The 16,791-nt window shown below is 50.2% G+C and overlaps 1 protein-coding gene across 8 annotated transcripts in view; it reads left to right on the top strand.

Annotated features, from left to right (window-relative positions):
- The window catches only part of OSBPL3 (oxysterol binding protein like 3), a 138,617-nt gene that overhangs the window by 58,809 nt on the left and 63,017 nt on the right, over nt 1-16,791 (top strand). For 4 of the 8 annotated variants that reach the window (XM_074268701.1, XM_074268699.1, XM_074268700.1 and 1 more), the window contains exons 3-6: nt 3,447-3,692; nt 14,695-14,811; nt 14,981-15,034; nt 15,233-15,346. In XM_074268701.1, coding sequence (XP_074124802.1) covers nt 3,600-3,692; nt 14,695-14,811; nt 14,981-15,034; nt 15,233-15,346 — 378 coding nt within the window. In that variant the 5' untranslated portion in view covers nt 3,447-3,599. The remainder of the gene's footprint in view (nt 1-3,446; nt 3,693-14,694; nt 14,812-14,980; nt 15,035-15,232; nt 15,347-16,791) is intronic. The other 4 variants (XM_074268698.1, XM_074268697.1, XM_074268696.1 and 1 more) reach the window with 1 other exon arrangement.

Genomic DNA, 16,791 nt, shown 5'->3' with positions numbered 1-16,791 from the left:
TTCCATTTCTAACTTTCTGCTCCTATGTACCTGTGATTACCCAGACTGCTCTCATCCCCATATAATCCAGCTGGTTCACTAAGTCCTCAAATGTGGATCAGCACTAAGTTTGTTCTAGTCCCGTGTGGGACTAGCATCTCCTTCGCCACTCTGGACACCGTCTGGCTCTCTCTTAATACCAGCAAAGATAAAAATTGGCCTTTTGATCTTCACATCTCATTCTTGACTCAAATGGAGCTTGTGATCAGATCTTTTTCATGCTCACCACGGCTTGGCCACATCTCCAGCCTTGACTTGGGACGTTGATTTTGAAAAACTCAATTGTGAGACCTTAGGATTTTAGCCTATTCAAGAATGTTTCAAATTCTGGTTCTTTCATGCGGGATGCTAACCCGGCTTTGTGTCAAATACAGATGTGAAGGCTACAGGCCCTTCATGCCTCAAAGTCATTGATAAAAACGTTAACTAACATGGGATCAAGGCGAATCCCTGAAGCACTGCACTGGAGACCGTCTGAGCTGATGCCAAACCAGTAACCTTCGATTCTTTGGGGAATCGGGATGTCGAACTTGTTCTGAATGCACCCAGTGTCACTATCATGTGGTCCTTGTCTCTTGAGCTTGTTCCTGAGAATATCTTGCAAGACTGTCAGATGCTTTGCTAAAAATCCAAGTAAATGTAACCTACTGCATTCTGCCATTATAATAACCCTGTGAAAGAAAAAGCTGAACATCGGTATCATTGTTGGCTTATATATAGTACCTACTGTGTGCAAAGTGCTTTACAAATATCGTTTCATTTGATCCTGTCATTAATGAAGTCATACCGTCACCTTTGCTTTCTTCTTCTAGTTTTTCAGAGGCTAGATCCTTAAGAGCACAATTTAAAATTCCCCAAGTGTCGTGTGCTCCAAAAGCGAGGGCAAGACGTCCCAGGGGCCCCTCTGGTTGGGGCCTTCCTCCCTTGTTGTCCTCAGAGCTCTTGTTCCTCAGCTGCTGGGATGTGCTGCTGCCACCTGGATGGGGCGTGTTCCTGGGCAGGAAGGGCCTCCACGTGGGGCTGCCATAGTCTCCCTTCTGTGAACTCCCTGAGATAGGGATGCATGTGCTTTGTGTGTATCCCCAGTGTTTAACACACAGTAGGCACTTATTAAATGCTAGGTGATGATGAATTCTTCCTTTTTGCCAGCAACTGGTCAGGCTAGTTAGCATTGCTGCTGGCAAGCATTATCTCTGCCTGTGGTAATACCCATCCTGTGCCATGGTGTTCTGAGGGAGTAGGGAGGAGTGGGCAGAGTTCCCTAAATCTGTATGTGAATTCATTAATAAATGATCATATTTCCTGTAGTCAGAATAACCAAAAAATCAATCTCTCTCTCTCTCTCTGTCTCTCTGTCTCTGTCTCTCTCTCTCTCTCTGTCTCTCTCTCTCTTTCTCTCTCTCTCTCCCTCCCTCTCTCCCTCTCCTCCCTCTCCCACTCTCCATCTCTGCCCCTCTCTTTTCTTCTTCCCTCCCCTTGTCTGAGTTTCTCAGCTTCTGTCTTTATCTCTTTCCCTCCCTTCCCCCTTTAACTCCTCCCCCCCCCCCGGATCTGCTTTTCAAATATATCTAGACGAATGTGTAGATGGATTTCTGTATGCTTTAGAGTGCCTTGCTTTGTAGACATCATTAGCCCCTGAATAAAACATAAGATCCTCCAGAGCTAGCGCTGGTTTTTTTCCCTTTGTGTCCTTAATGCTGAGTATAGAGGCTGGGACACAGTAGCTGCTTAATAAATGCTTGCTGAATTGAGTGACGAACTCCCTGTTCGATGCTTCTAACTCTGTCTCTTTGGTCTTTTAAGCTCAGTGTGTTCCAGACAGATTTCATTATCCTGATCCCCCACCCAGCCCTTGTCTGAATGACTTTACCGAGAGCACCTTCTTCCTTCCAGATCCTTAGGTTCATAAATCACCCCCGACTTTTCCTTCTTGGTTTTCCCCCCAAATCCAAACCATTCTAATGTTGCTAATTCACTTTCACAATGTCCCTAGTTTTCTTCTTCTCTTGATCTCTGGGGCTTATCCTGTAGCCATTCCTTCTTACCTAGACTACTGCAGTGTAACATGCCTTCCTGGCAGTTACAATTACTAGTCTGCCCTAGGCCCAACAGAGTATCTTTGACCACTGACCTTTGCAGTGCCAACTCTACCCGGCTCGCCTCCTCTGAGGCCTTCAAAGGTCTCTGGCCACGATCTCTTGAATCTATAGCTTAATAACCCGTAGCGCACTCAAGAGCAGCCACGTGTATTCTTAAAAGCCTTTATTATACCTACTCACATAATGCCCTGACGTAATGCCTGACTTGTCAGCTCCCTGGTGAACACCTGGTCTGAAGACCCACATGTTCTCTACCAAACTCCTTACCACTTGGCTATCCATCCGCTTGGCTCAGCTACCCCAGGTTAGGGAGCCAGGTTAAAGAAAGCAATTGCTGTCTGCAGTGGGTTTGGCCTGTGAGGTCACCCACACAGCTAACCAGCGAGAGAGCCGTCACCCATTATGAAGCTATCTCAATATGGCCAGGATCCCACCCACAGGGAAGTCCTATATCCACAGAGATTACTTCGGGCCACTCAAATCTCCTGTTGCACTGTGCCCGTCCATTTAAAGGGCCCTTACAATTCCCTTCTCTTGTTTTGTGGGAACTGCATCCTTACACTGCAGTGCTCTCCTGTTGGGACTCTCAGCTTCTAGGCCCTCCCTTCTCAGATGCATCCTTCATCCTCACTCAAGAAACTTCCTGGGATCCCTGGGCAGCTGGGTGGTGCATGGTGACCTCTGGTGGAAGCCCCCCTCAGATACTAGGTGCAGTTACCTTGGACAAGTCACTTAACTTCTACCTCAATTTCTTCAATTATAAAATGGGGATAGTAGCAGCATTTGTTTGTCAGGATTAAGTGAGATAGTGCATTTGCTTTGTAGCTGTTAAGTAAATCATCTTGGTAAAATCCTCCTTCCCTCCCTTCCTCTTTCCTTCCCTCCTTCCCTCCCTTCTTCTCTCCTTCCTCTCTCCTTCCCTCCTTTCCTCCCTTCTTTCTTCCCTTCCTTTGTTCTTTGTTTCCTCTCTCCTCCCTCCCTCTCTTCATCTCTCTCCCTCTCTCTTTCCCTTTCTCCCTTCTCCCCACTTCCTAACAAGACTGTGAGGACTGAGTTGTCACCCAGGGCCCAGACTAGCTGGACAAGGTATGGAGTTGGGCCTTTGATTAATAGTTAAATGGGAAGCTCCTTGAGAACAGGCCCCATTTTTTGCCCCTTTTTGCATCCCTGGAGCTTAGCACAGCGCCTGGCACATGGGAAGCCCGGCAGATGCTCAGTGACGGGCCATCGGCTTCGGTGTGGACAGTCCACGTGTAGGAAGAGGAGTGAGGATGAGACTGATCCATGTGGCTTTTCCTTTTGTTTCAGGAGGCTTCTCTCGAACCCAGACCGTGCCACTAAAATGCACTGGCTGAGAAGGGACCTCCCTGCCTGTTGGGTGCTTTTCCATCCCTAGACTCCATCCAGAATCAGCCACTGCTGTCACAGTCACCTGGAGATCCAGTGGCCAGCTGCCTCAACATGGGTGATGAAAAAGGCCTGGGGCTGCCCCAGAAGTTGGTTTCTCCTTCTCGGAGTACCAGCAGCTGCTCCTCCAAGCAGGGGAGTCGACAGGTAAAGGTCAACCCAGAGACGTAAAGGTTCGCCCACTCTTGCCCCGGACCTTTTAGCTGCTGAAGGTACAAGCAGCTGGAAGGTCCAGTTCTCCGGGTCCTGCTCAGTCCACTCTCCATCAGTTGAGGACAGATTAAGTTCCCTGAAAACCCACAGCCCTTTGTATCACAAGGTGGCCTCTTGCCCCTTTGCAGGTCTTGAAGGGCAGCCAGTTTTTGTGGGAATTCACATCTCATCCCTTTTGGGTCTCTTTGCCATCAGGGGGCAAAATGTAGGCAGCGAGAAGGGGAAAAGAAGCGACCCCCAAGTGCCGGTCTTCGGGCCGTGCCAGCTGCTCCTGCCCGTTTCCCCTTTCCTTCCTGGTGGGTTCTGGCCCGCAGCTTCGGGCTTGCATTAGGGATAGATTGTACTTAATTTGTATCAGTGTGTTTCCCCCTCTGGAGTATGGGGTGAATGCAGTTGTCAGTGCTTAGGGGCTCGCAGCCAGTTGAGCCTGGGAGGTGTTGGCGTGGCTGGCAGTGCGGTACAGCTTCGCCTCTTCTGGGTCCCAGCTATCCCTCTTTCTCCTTCTCTCCAACAGTCCCTCAGTCTCCTCATGTCCTCCTCCCCACCAACTCCTCTTTCTTCCTCCCCACCACTTTCTCTTCCATCGCATCCACCCATCTGCTTTCTCTCCCAGACTCCTTCACCCCACGCATGCTTTCTTATACCGCAGCTTTCCCCCCCATTGCCATTCACTTCTTTCTGTGCCCTCCCCTCCTCCTTTCATCTCCACCTTCTCCCGTCTTCCACGACCTCCTCTCCTCATTACCTCCTTTTCCGTCCTTATCTCCCTCTCACCTCCACTCACTTCCTTATCCCTTCTTTCTTCTCACTATCCCTTAGTCCCCTGAGTCCTGTCTGTCTTCCTCCCTGCCACTGTTTTCTCCTCCTGAGGCTCAGTTTCCTCCCAGAAAGTAGACGAGTTGGTCTGGATGCTCTCTCCACATCTGTGACGCTCGCCTGAACCCCAAGCCGCCTCTGATGCAGAGACCCACACTCCATCGCCTTTCAGTGCTTTGGGAATACCAGCTCTTACTCTTACTATTATCATCCTAAATAACTGCAACCGAATTCAAGTTAGTGGGAAGCGAGCAATGGTATTTTGTTAGAGTAAAATAAGCCACTTCTTTTTTTTCTTGGTGAAAAAAGAGAAAACCTTCTGAGTTGTCTCCCTCCTCCCCCTCCCCGATTTTAGCCTAAATAGCAGCGCTGGGCCGGTCCTTCCTCCGGGGCTGTGATCAGAAATCCACACGCACACGACTCTGGGGGTTGTTATGGAGGACAGTGCATGTAAGAGATGTTTGTTGTTGAGCGATCGTTCTAAATGTGAATTTTTAGCCATCGTGCAAAAGCAATCCCATAACTTTTTCTCAAAGCTGAACCAGCTTCATTCACTAGATCATCTCTGTGCCTTTGCCCTGGGAGGGCCCATGATTGGGATGTTCTCCTCCTGTTCCTTTAAGACTCAGCTCAGGTGGTCTTTCTTCCCAAGTGCCCCAGCTCCCCACGCCTCTGTATGTAAATAGCAATGAGCTTGGACTCGGCCTCTGGGATCTCTTTCCACTGGAGATCTGTGCAGAAATAAACATTAAGAGCACACGTTGGGCTCCTGACATTTTCTCTGCACTTTATAAATGAGAAAAGAAGGGAATTCTTGCCCTCCAGGGGCTTTAATCCTGGTGGGAGAGAACAAACCTTAAATCCCCACTCTGTACCTTGGCTGGTAAAGGAAACGGGACCTGCCCGAAGGGAGCTTCTATCCTGCTGGGGGCCTGCCTCCCGCCGGGCTCATGCTGTCCGAGCCCTCCCTCTTCACAAAGACTGAAGCTCCTCCCAAGGGAGGAATGAGCACCAGGGGTGCCCGGGCCCCCGTAGCAGGTGGATAGCCGAAGGGCAGCTGACGGGCTCCACCACTGCAGGGTCAGTTCTCGGGGCTCTTCCTCATCCAGCTGTGTCAGCTCAGAGTTCTTTACTGCGCACAAGAAACGGATTTCTTTGAAGTCTATCCAGTTTTCAGACATGTTGAGCGTCTAGTCGGAGGAAAGATTTTTCCTCTTAGCAAATTCCTCACGGAAAGGAACCTACTTTAAAAACAGCAAACAACCGAACGTCACCATTTTGGTAGCATTTGTCACCCCTGCTCCTGTTCTAATCCAAGCTGTGTCGCTCTGGAGCACAGGGAGCTTTTGGGTGCTGCTCTTAACTGCAGGGATTCCCGCCTCCATCCACCATCCCTTTCAGGACTGAGAATGTCTTGGGAGGGGGTGGGGGACGGTCTGCCTGGCCAGGCCCCTGCTGGAAGCTTTCCACTGCCGGATTGGGAGGTGACTGATTTAGCTGCTTACTTTCTTGAAATTTTACCGACATCTGTGACTAAATGTCTCCTGTGATGCTTTGTCATGGTATGATACCGACCCTGGCTTCTCAGCGGCCGGGACAAATGGGGCCAGCCCTGCCAACTTGCACCCGGAGAGCAAAACTTTGAGGGGTGGGCCCACGGCCCGCAGCTCACAGCACGGCGTGACGTAATGGAACACGTGACTTAACACTACACAGCATATGCCATAACATAACAATACACCATTAGAATGAAAGATGTTTGCAAAAAGGGAGTTATTTATTGTCTTTGTATCCCCATCCCCTGATATGTTTTTTTTTTTTTTTTTTTGCTCAGGCAATTGGGTTGACTTGCCCGGGGTCACCCAGCCAGGAAGAGTTAAGTGTCTGAGGTCCTATTTGAACTCAAGCCCTCCTGATTCCAGGACCAGAGGTGGCTCTAGCCACTGCACCCCCTAGCTGCCTCCTAGTAGATGTTTAGTTAATGTTTCTTATTTATTGATTTCTTAAGGTCTCACAAAGAGGTAGGGAGATAGATGAAAAAGCCCTCTTTAAGTCCTTGTTCTGCATCGGGCCCAGGGCTAACTACTGAAGTAGGGAAGCAGAGGCCCCGCCTTCAATGGGCTGACATTCTAATGGGGGTAAAGCTGTGGAAGTGTGCATGGCTGGGTGGGTACTGCTTCCTCGCCCTTTGGAGGAGGAGAAAGCAGCAGCGGCCATTGCCAGGGGTGAGAAGGTTGATGGGGTCAAGGTGGAGAAGTAACCAGGAAGGTCCAGGGCTGAGCTGGCAGGGATCACAAGCGCTGCCGTGGGCACCCGACCCGCTGCCTCCCAACGTACTGTTCTTGAATGAAAGTAGTGCGCTTGCCCCCGAACAGGAGACTTTCCCGCAGAGCCGGCCGTCCTGGGAACGCAGAAGCGTCTCCAGACAGGAGGTGCGGTTTTTAGGATCTGCCCCATTTTCCTCTGGTTACACAGTTTGGGCCCCACGGCGTCTGAACTGCAGCGGGTGCGGAGAACACTTCTGAAACAGTCAGTGACACTGAGTCATGCTCTGCTTTTTCATCTCCGTCTCTTGGGCCCTCCTTCCCAGAACTCTCTAAGAACAAGAGGCTAAATAAAGATGACTGACTGGAATGGCTTTCTGGGAGCAGGGAGGTTACAGATGACTATCTTCCTTCCTAGGGCTTGGGTAGGCCAGTGAAGGCTGCCTGATCTAGGGCAGGGCTGGGGAGCTGAGTGATGGGAAGGAGGAAGCTGTGTGTCCATCAGTCTGTTTCCTGCCTTGGCTAAGTTTGACGCCGGCATGCTGAATGCTGCAGCAACGACTTCTCCACGCGGAGGAATTAGAGAGGGACCGGGCGTTCGCGCGGCACGTGGGCAGCGTCCGAACGGCTCCGCTTACGGCCCATTTTGGTCTGGGAGTGTTGGAGGGTGCAGGCAGGGCTGCGTGGGGGACCTCTCGGAGGCATCGTGGGTGCAGGTGAACCACAGAAGCTGCCTTTGTCCTCTGGGCCCTGAAGTTCCTGCTCCCGGTCCCTTTGTCCAGCTGCTTGCCGGCAACTACAGCTGCCCGGCTCTAGGCCCGGGCCCAGCCAGATGGAACCAGTCAGCAAAGATTCAGTGAGAGGGAAACTGCCAACTGTGTCATCTCGGGCTTGGTGTTTCCCTTTAAATGCCTGTTTAGTTCCCCCTTTTTTTTGTTGTTACTCTCAGTTTCAAGGCCAGAAGTGACGGGGAAACAGATTTCAGCTCAAATATAAGGACGGATTTCCTAATAGTTAGAGCTGTCTAAATATGGCGTGGGCTATTTAGAAGCGATTAGGAGGCACTTTAGAATTTGCTGAATGGTTTCTATGCTACCGTCCTGTGAGACACTGTGAGGAAACTGAGTCTGAGAGAGGGAAGCGTATGTCCAGCATCACACAGTAGGTGTCAGAGTTCTAGCCTCCTGGCCCTCGGTCCAGCGCTCCTTCCTGTGAGCTCTCTGAGGCAGGACCTGCCTTTTCCTTTTCCGGGGACCCCCCACACTCCCCCTACTGCACGCAGGGGCACCTTGGCAAAGAGTAAGTGCTTCACACTAGCTGATTAGATAACAAATATTTTCTCTCTTCTATTTGTGCAAATACAAGTAAGTAGTGACTCGTGATCATTTTCCTTTGAAATACAAACATTTAGTCTTTCCGTGAGGGACAGAGCCCGGTCCTCTGAGTTGGTCTCAAAGTCTGGACTGGGAAATGTTTGTAGGTGGGTGAGTGAGGGCCTGCTCCCTGCCTGAAGCTGGAGAGAGGGTCAGGTTTAAAGCTGACGGGGGCTGGAGGAGGAGGAGGGGGACGTTAGCTAACAAACAGTGATGTTTTAACTCATTTGATCCTCTCAGCAATCTCGTGAGGTTTTGTGTCTGTCTGACTCTCTGGGATCCCATTTGGACTTTTCTTGGCAGAAATTCTGGACTGGAAGATCACTTCTTCATTTTATATATGAAGGAAACTGAGGCAGACAGGTGAAGGGGTGTGGCCAGGGTCACACAGCCAGGAAGTGTCTGAGGCTGCATTTGAAGCCCGGAACATGAGTCTTCCTGACTGTGGGGGCCGGCGCTCTGTCCCCTGCTGCCTCGCTGTCTTGGAGGTCCGAGTTCGAAAGTGGAACTGGCGCGGCGTGCCCCGTTCTTATCGGAGCCGGGCTGGCTTTTGTAAGGACTGCTTCGCTCTCGCCGTGTCTGCCAGCCACCTCTTTAATCAGCTGCTCCAAAACGTTCCCAGGAATCAAAGTGAAGCTCCCTGGCCAGAGTCCCGCTCCCAGACAGGTAGGGCAGTGCCGAGCCAGAGGCAATTAGGGGGAAAGCCTGGATTTGGCTCAGGAGGAGCAATGATTCATCTGTGGTGCCGGGGAAGAGGTAACGGGCAGGGTTTCCAGAGCGCGGGCTCCCTGCCCCTCAGACACTCACTGGGGCCTCCTTTTTCCATCGTGTTCTTGCTCCAGCTTGCTTGGGGTCTCTGGATGTGGGGGGGAGTGGCCCTGGCCCCCCAATGGGCAGAGAGGGCAGCGTGACTGATGCCACAGCGTGAGAATCTGTGGCCTGGAGCAAGCAGCACGTGGGGGTTCAGAGGAGGAACTGGCCCTCTCGTCCTTGGCAGCTTTTCCTCTTCCTGGGGCAAATGCCAATTCCGCACTCCAGCCGGACGGGCCCAGACGGGTGTTCCTAGTGCCCACAGCACCTTCCCTCCTGGTTCCTCTCCCCCCTGCTCTCTCTTACTGGGTGTTTACACCCCTTAGACGGGTCATGGAGCTGGGAACAAGTTAAGAGGCTTCTCCTGCAGCCCCTTCCCTTCCAGGGAGCGGTGAGATGGGACTTGTGAGGCTGCAGGCATTGAATGGCAGAGTCGGGTGTCCGGAGAGCCGGCTGCTGATGGAGAACCCAGCGGGGGCTCCTCCAGCTTCCTGTGGCGTGGGCTGCCTTCTAGGGCCGTCAATCAGGGCCAGGGTCAGCACAGAAAAGGCAAATGGATGGGCTGGGGTGGGGAGGCCGAGCTCTCAGGGACACCATCCACAGGAGGGCCGGGTAGTGGCCCCAGCCTTTTGGGTTGTGTCTCTCTGGCAAAATGATGAGTTTTTGACATGATGGAGTCTAGGGGGGAGTCAAGAGGGGGAGGGGAAAGTGAGTGGGTGCATGCCCACATTTGAGTTACCCAAAGTTCCTTCTGTGGCTCCCTGTTGCCTACTTTTAGTTAGAGTTCTTAGTCTGGCATTCAAGGCTCTTCATGGTTTGCTGTGAACCTGGTTTTCCAATTTTTCCATCTTGTATCAAAGGTTGCGGCCAAAGGAGCCAGCTCCCTCGTGTGGTACAGATAGTGATGGGACCCGCGAGTCATAGGGACAGGGACTCCCCGAGGAGGAAACTCTCTGTACCCATGCAGACTAGCACCTCCTCTGCAACTGAATGATTGGGAGAGTTTAGGATGGAAAGGGGCCATAGAGAACCTCTGTTCAATTTTCCCAGGTTAGAGATGCTAAGAGAGGAAGTGAATTATCCAAGGTAGGGGGCCCTAGAGCCAGAAGAACCAGAGGATCCAGAATTAGAAAACAGACAATCTAGAACCAGAAGGAATGGAGGATCTGGAACTGGAAGACTGGGAGGATCTAGAGCTAGAGGATCTAGAACTGGAACAGCATGAGGATTTAGAACCAACCAGAAGGGCTGGAGATCTAGAACAAGAAACCCTATGGGTATCTAGCACTGAAAGGCCTGAAAGGATCTAAACTGGATTATAACTGGAAGAAATTGAGAATATGAATCAACCAGAACTGGAAGATCTAGAAATGGAAGAACCAGAAGATCTAGCACTAGAAGGAATAGTGAATTTGGAGCTGGAGGATCTAGAAATGGAAAAAAAAGAGGGATCTAGAACTGGAAGAACCAGAGGATCTAGAACTGGAAGAAGTGGAGGAACTAGAGCTGGAGGGATCATCAGGGGTTGTCCAATCTTTGCCTTCATTTTATTTTATTTATTTATTTTGCTGAGGCAGTTAGGGTTAAGTGACTTGCCCAGGGTCACACAGCCTGGAAGTGTTAAGTGTCTGAGGCCAGATTTTCACTCAGGTCCTCCTGACTACAGGGCTGGTGCTCTGTCCACTGCGCCCCCTAGCTGCCCCTGCCTTCATTTTATAGAAGGGAAACTGAGGCCCAAGGATTAGAAATGATAATGATGATGGCATTTATGCAGCCTTTTAATGGAACTTGACTTTTGCTTTCTCACTTAGTCCTCATAGTGACTCCAGGAGTAGGTGTGTGTAGGCTAACGTGATTGAGCTTTTTACAGATAAGGCAATTGAGTCACTGAGAGGTTAAGTCATTTGTTCCAGATCGCACAGCTTGTCAGTGTCTGCAGCAGAAGTTGAACTCGGGTCTTCCTAACTTGGAGGATGAGTTTAAAACAGGACTGTGCTGGGCTGTGGGAGTACAGAGCCACAAAATGAACCAAGTCCTGCCCATGCTACCTAGCAAAATAATGTGTACAAATCTAAGCACATGCAAGATATATACAAAGTAGATTGGGGGGAAGGGGAGGCTGTGGCCACCGGGGAGGGAGGGAGGCAAAGGAGTCACAGGGCACTGACTTCCCAAGTGCAGGACAGTATGCCCATTTCACAGACAGGGAATCTGGTTAGCTCAGAGTCAAGCAAATAGTAAGCTTGAGGTCTCAGGTTCTTTCAGCTCTCTTAAGCCAGGAGAAGGGACCTGTGACCTCACCGGTGTGGGGACTCTCTTTGCTCATGCAGATCGCAGCCGGTCTTTTTCACAAAATTATAATCAAGATAATTGACATCTCGGTTCTATTCAGAGACATTGTTTGTGAAAGAAGAGTAGAACAGAAGGGAACTTTCATTTATTACATTTATTAAACACCTACTGTTTGCTACACATTATGTGAAAAGCTTTACAAATATATTATCTCGTTTGATTTTTTGCAATAACCCTGGAAGGTGGAGGCTATTATTATCGTACCTATTTTACAATTGTGGAAACTGAGGCAACAGGGTCTGACTTGTCCAGGGCATCCAGCTGGAAAGTGTCTAAGGCTGGATTTGAATTCAGGTTTTCCTGACTCCAGGCCTCCTGATTTCCCCAGAGCCAGGGTCGAGTTTTCCCCTTCCACTTCTCCTGCAGCCTTCTTGGGTAGGTAGTACACACATTTTTTGGCCCATTTTCCAGAAGAGGAAACTGAGGCAACTTAAGCATTAAGTAACCCACCTCAGGTCACACCCAGAGTGTCAGAGGCAGAGGCAAACTGATCTGACTTCTGGGCTGGGGCTTATTCCTTCCGAGTCTCCAAGGAAATTAGGCTGTGTTTATTTTTAGCATTAAGTCACTAATTCTTTAAAGTGGATAACCCAGGACCCGTCTCTCTGGTAATGCTATTACCAAGAGCGTCTGTCCCGGCCCCGAGAAGGGTTTGCTGAGGTGGGGACGCGGCGACCCCTGCTCTGTGGGGCAGAGAGGGCGGGAAAGTCCACAGTCTGGCGCGTCTGCTGGGCCGGCCCACGCTCTTCTCTCTGAAATGCCCGGAGCAGAGACAGCTGCCCCGGAGGGAGATGCCCATAATCCAGAGATCCGGCAACATGAAAACTGCCTTCTAGCCCAGGAACATGAAGAAATGCCTGCTCTGTCCCCACATTGAGGAGCGTTCTGTGTGTGGCCCTTTTGTTAGATGGTTCTGGGAGCGACTGTGCTGGGCCCAACGCCACCGCTGGCCTCCTCTCTGGTGTGAGGCTGAAGGCTTTTCCCGCCTTGTACGAGGTACGGCCCTAGGGTGCTGGTGAGATGGGGCAGGGCAGAGCGGCAGCTCAGCGGTGTTTGTGTTCCCCCGAGTCACTGCCGGCATGACCTTCCTGAATGCCAAAGGTTTCCAGGGATAGTGAGTCTGCAGGAAGGGAATAAGCATTAATTAAGTACCTACTGTATACCAGGCGAATCTAATCTCACTGGCTCTTCACAACAACCGGGAGAGGTAGGGGCCGTTATCATTATCTTCATCATTATCTAGTGGAGGAAACATCAAGCGACTTACCTAGAGGTTACACAGCTAGTCTTTGAGGCAGAATTCAAACTCGAGCCCTCTCCCCTGGCCTCCTGGGGCTTTCAGGGCAATGGAAGGGCACGTGTATCATGTTTGTATAGAGAGGACCATCTTCCTTAGCCCTGCGGCTCAATCTCCTTATTAGCCACGCTAGAATCAGGGAGACCCAAGTTCAAATTTGGTCTTAGACACTTACTATGTGACCCTGAGAAGATCCCTTCAAACTGTGTACCTCAGTGTCCTCATCTGTAAAATGAGCTGGCTCTCCAGGCTCCTTGCCAGGAAATCCCAAACGGGGTCTCACAGTTGTGACGGGAGTTCTGAGAGACTTCAATAAATTTTAAAAGGCTTCAATTGTATCAAGACTATTTCCTTGACAACTATCTTGAAACTCGCTCTATTTTCTTTAAAGTATTTCTTCTTATTTATCTGATTTTCCAAGAGTCTTGGCTCAAACGTATTGGCCAGACTCCAAGCATTGCTTTATTCCGCAGGATGGCTTTCTCAGAAATGAGCAGCGTAAACTGCACTTCATTCTGGGATCTTTCACTGTGGGGACCCCAGGGGGGCCCCGACTCGGACTCCTCCTTGCCTCCCACAATGTGTGTTTGATTGACTTAGCTTTTATCCCTGTTGTGATGGGAAACGTTCCACAGAGAGACCTGGAGAAAGTTGTTTTTGTATCACAAACAATTGTCAATCACTCTTTCGTCGGGGGTCTCCAAAGTGGATCCACTGACACCATGAGGGATCACCTCTTCCCTCACAAAGGGCGGCTTGAGATGTTGCAGGGTCGGTAAGAGATAAGAGGCAGATTTTGCAGTAGATTTTCATCTGTGGATCACCTGTGAGTCAGGCGCTGGAAGGATTGTCATGTGGATGACGGATTGGCCCCGCAGGGCGAGACCAGGAGCGTTATGCAGGGGGAGGATGGTACAGAGGCAGAGCTGGATGGGATGCCGGGAAAAGGGAGAGCAGCCCCGGGGGGGATGGTGGCTGGTGAGATGGCAGATAGAGGTCCCCAAGCAAAGGTCGGAGGCCGTTTGGTAGAGTTCTGATGCATTATATTCCTTCTGGGGACGGGTTTGTGTAGATGGGTGCTGAAAGCCTGCCCAGGTCCAAACTTGTGTCCTTTTGTGAGGAAACTGGCTAAGTGCTCCGTGAGGGAGATGTGATGCCCTCGGGGCTAACTAGTGGCAGGTTCTAGGCTGGAAAGGCCTGGGGAGCCGGGGTCAGCATTAGGGCCTCGTGGGGTAGGAGGGAGGCAATGCTGAAGACAAACTGGGGGAACTCGGGAGCAGGAGCACAGCGTGTGAGTAGCGCGCTGCCTTTAGAGGCAGGAAGACCTCGCGTGGAAGTTCAGCTCTACACTAATGGCCCGTGGAAACTGAGCAAAGCACTGGCCGACTTTGACTCCTTCCTTGGGAAAACCAACTAGGAGGAGGTGAACTTGGCAGGCCCTCCTAGCTCTGGATCTTCTGTAATCTTAGGACTTCAAACCTAACCACCTCTCTTTATTCTCCCACTCTCCCCCTTTCCCTCCCTCTTCCTTTACTTCTCTTTGTCTCTTTCTTTGTCTCTTGTCTGTCTCTCTCTCTGTCTCTCTCTCTGTGTCTCTTTCTCTGTCTTTCTGTCTCTGTCTCTCTCATTTTCCCTATTCATGTTGAGACTCTGGTCTCTTTCTAATGTCTTTTCGGATCCCAGAAACTCTGACGCTGGCTTCTGTTTCCCTTGATCCCTGGCTGTTGGGGACATTCGTGCTCTGAAGATTTGTCAGGGCAAACAAATATAGAATCTGCGAGACGCTCTCATGGAACAAAAGTTTGTTTAATTTGATCATCATTCTCTTGCTGAAGACAAAAGAGAGAGTCAGAGAGCAGCCTGGGTGGCGAGAGTTAACAGTCTGGATTTGGGGAAGGAAGCGAAGCCAGGATGTGCTGGGAGAGGAGGAATACCTGAGACTGGGGGGGGGGGGCAATTCTCTGCATCTTCTTTAAGGAAAGAGGGAAATTTCCTTTTTTAACAAGTGTCTCTTGTTTGAGCAGGACAGCTGGGAAGTGGTGGAAGGGCTCCGTGGAGAGATGAATTACACCCAGGAGCCCCAGATACAGAAGGGCTTCCTCCTGAAGAAGAGGAAGTGGCCACTCAAAGGCTGGCACAAGGTAGGGATCCGAAGCGTACCTCACCTGCCCTTGCAGCTTCATGTTGGTGGCTTTGGGAGTGGGTCCCAGGCCCTGCCGGGCCCCATTTGTGGAGAGGGTCCCATAAAGCCTCTTCTCTAGTTCACTTAGCCTTTGACCCCTTCAGCAACATGTGCTTTTCTTCCAACAGAGATTCTTCTTCTTGGAGAAAGGGATCTTGAAGTATGCTAAGAACCTGGCTGATGTAAGTCCCTCACCATTGTTTCACTCATCGGGTTGGGAAAATTTGTCCAGTTGGTCAATAGCGTGTCCGGGAAGTAGAGAGTGGAAGGGGTGGGAGGTGGAAGCCTCGCCTTGTTGAGATGGGCCCCAAAGGGACAAGAGTTGGGAACCCCATCCTGCTGGCCATATGGTCATTCTGGTGTGTTGTGCTTCTGACCAGATCGAGAGAGAGAAGCTCCATGGATCCATTGACGTTGGGCTCTCTGTGATGTCCGTCAAGAAGTCCTCCAAATGTATAGACCTCGATACTGAGGAGCACATTTACCACCTGAAGGTAAGGAGCTTCCCACAAGGCGCCATCGTAGTGCCCAGCAGAGCCAGCGTTTGGGGCTTAGAACTGGCTTAGCCTTGGCATTCACTCCCCGCCGCTCCCACGAGGTGTGACCTTGGGATGATAACCAGGTGCCAGGGTCGTGGGGAGCCCCAGAGGGTGGAGGAGGAATGAGGCTTCACAAACTTTAATGTGCCATATGATTGAGCCGTGATAAAGTGCTGGCCTTGAAGATTGGAAGTCCCAGGTCCAGTTTCCATCTCTGACACAAACTGGGTCACCCTGAGAAGGGTGGAAAGGAAGGAAGGAAGGAAGGAAGGAAGGAAGGAAGGAAGGAAGGAAGGAAGGAAGGAAGGAAGGAAGGAAGGAAGGAAGGAAGGAGGGAAGGAAGGAGGGAAAGGAAGGAGGGAAGAGAAGAAGGGAGGAAGGGAAGGAAGGAAGGAAGGAAGGAAGGAAGGAAGGAAGGAAGGAAGGAAGGAAGAGAAGAAGGGAGGGAAGAAGGGAAGGAAGGAAGGAAGGAAGGAAGGAAGGAAGGAAGGAAAGAGGGAAGAGAAGAAGGGAGGGAAGGAGGGAAGAGAAGAAGGGAGGAAGGGAAGGAAGGAAGGGAGGGAGGAAGAAAGGAAGGGAGGGAAGGAAGGAAGGAAGGAAGGAAATAATTCTTAAGTACCTAACATGTGCCAGGCTCACTGCTAAGTGTTTTTTGAATATTATCTCACTTGATCCCCACAACTACTCCAGAGGTAGGTGCAATTATCATCCCTAAGAGGCCTAAAGTAGACAGAAATTAAATGACCTACCCATTAGTTAAGAAGGTTCTGAGGCTGGATTTGAACTCAGATCTTTCTGACTTTAATCCTAACACTGTCCACTGTACCATCTGCTGCCTCAGTGATTCCAAGTTGGTTGTTATTTATATGACAAGATATGTTATATTGTTATGCCATATTAGGTTGCATTGTATTATCTTAGATGAAGCAACATAAGAAAACCTAACAATATGTGGATAATTATATCAAATATATTTCTGATGTAACAATTCTTACTGCTTTTACAAATGAAGGACTATAAAATAATGATGTCAGTCTTGAGGATCTCAAGATTCTTTCCTGATGACCTATTAGAAGTCTCTTGTGACTCATTATTATGCAAGATATTATTATTCAAGAGCACAACAGAGCTGAGGTTTTCTTGGTGTGGGTGCTCTGTTCCCTCCACATCTCGTCCCCTCCCCAGATTAGTCAAAGGAAAATTACATTTAAAAGAATCATCAGTAAAGGACATGGGGAAATTTATGGGATGCAAGGAAGACATTCCTTTTAGAGGTAGATTTATATCCATGGCCACTTCTTTTAATAACTGAGAAAGCCGTGAATTGAATATGCAGTTTCAAATGGCAAGTTAATCAATCTTCTGCAAGAGTTTCTGGGGCCAAAACCTTCATTACTTTG

This window comes from Sminthopsis crassicaudata, chromosome 5, assembly GCF_048593235.1.
Source record: "Sminthopsis crassicaudata isolate SCR6 chromosome 5, ASM4859323v1, whole genome shotgun sequence".
Lineage (NCBI taxonomy): Eukaryota > Metazoa > Chordata > Mammalia > Dasyuromorphia > Dasyuridae > Sminthopsis > Sminthopsis crassicaudata.
Note: the sequence above shows the minus strand (reverse complement) of the source record. Positions and strands in the feature narration are given on the sequence as shown.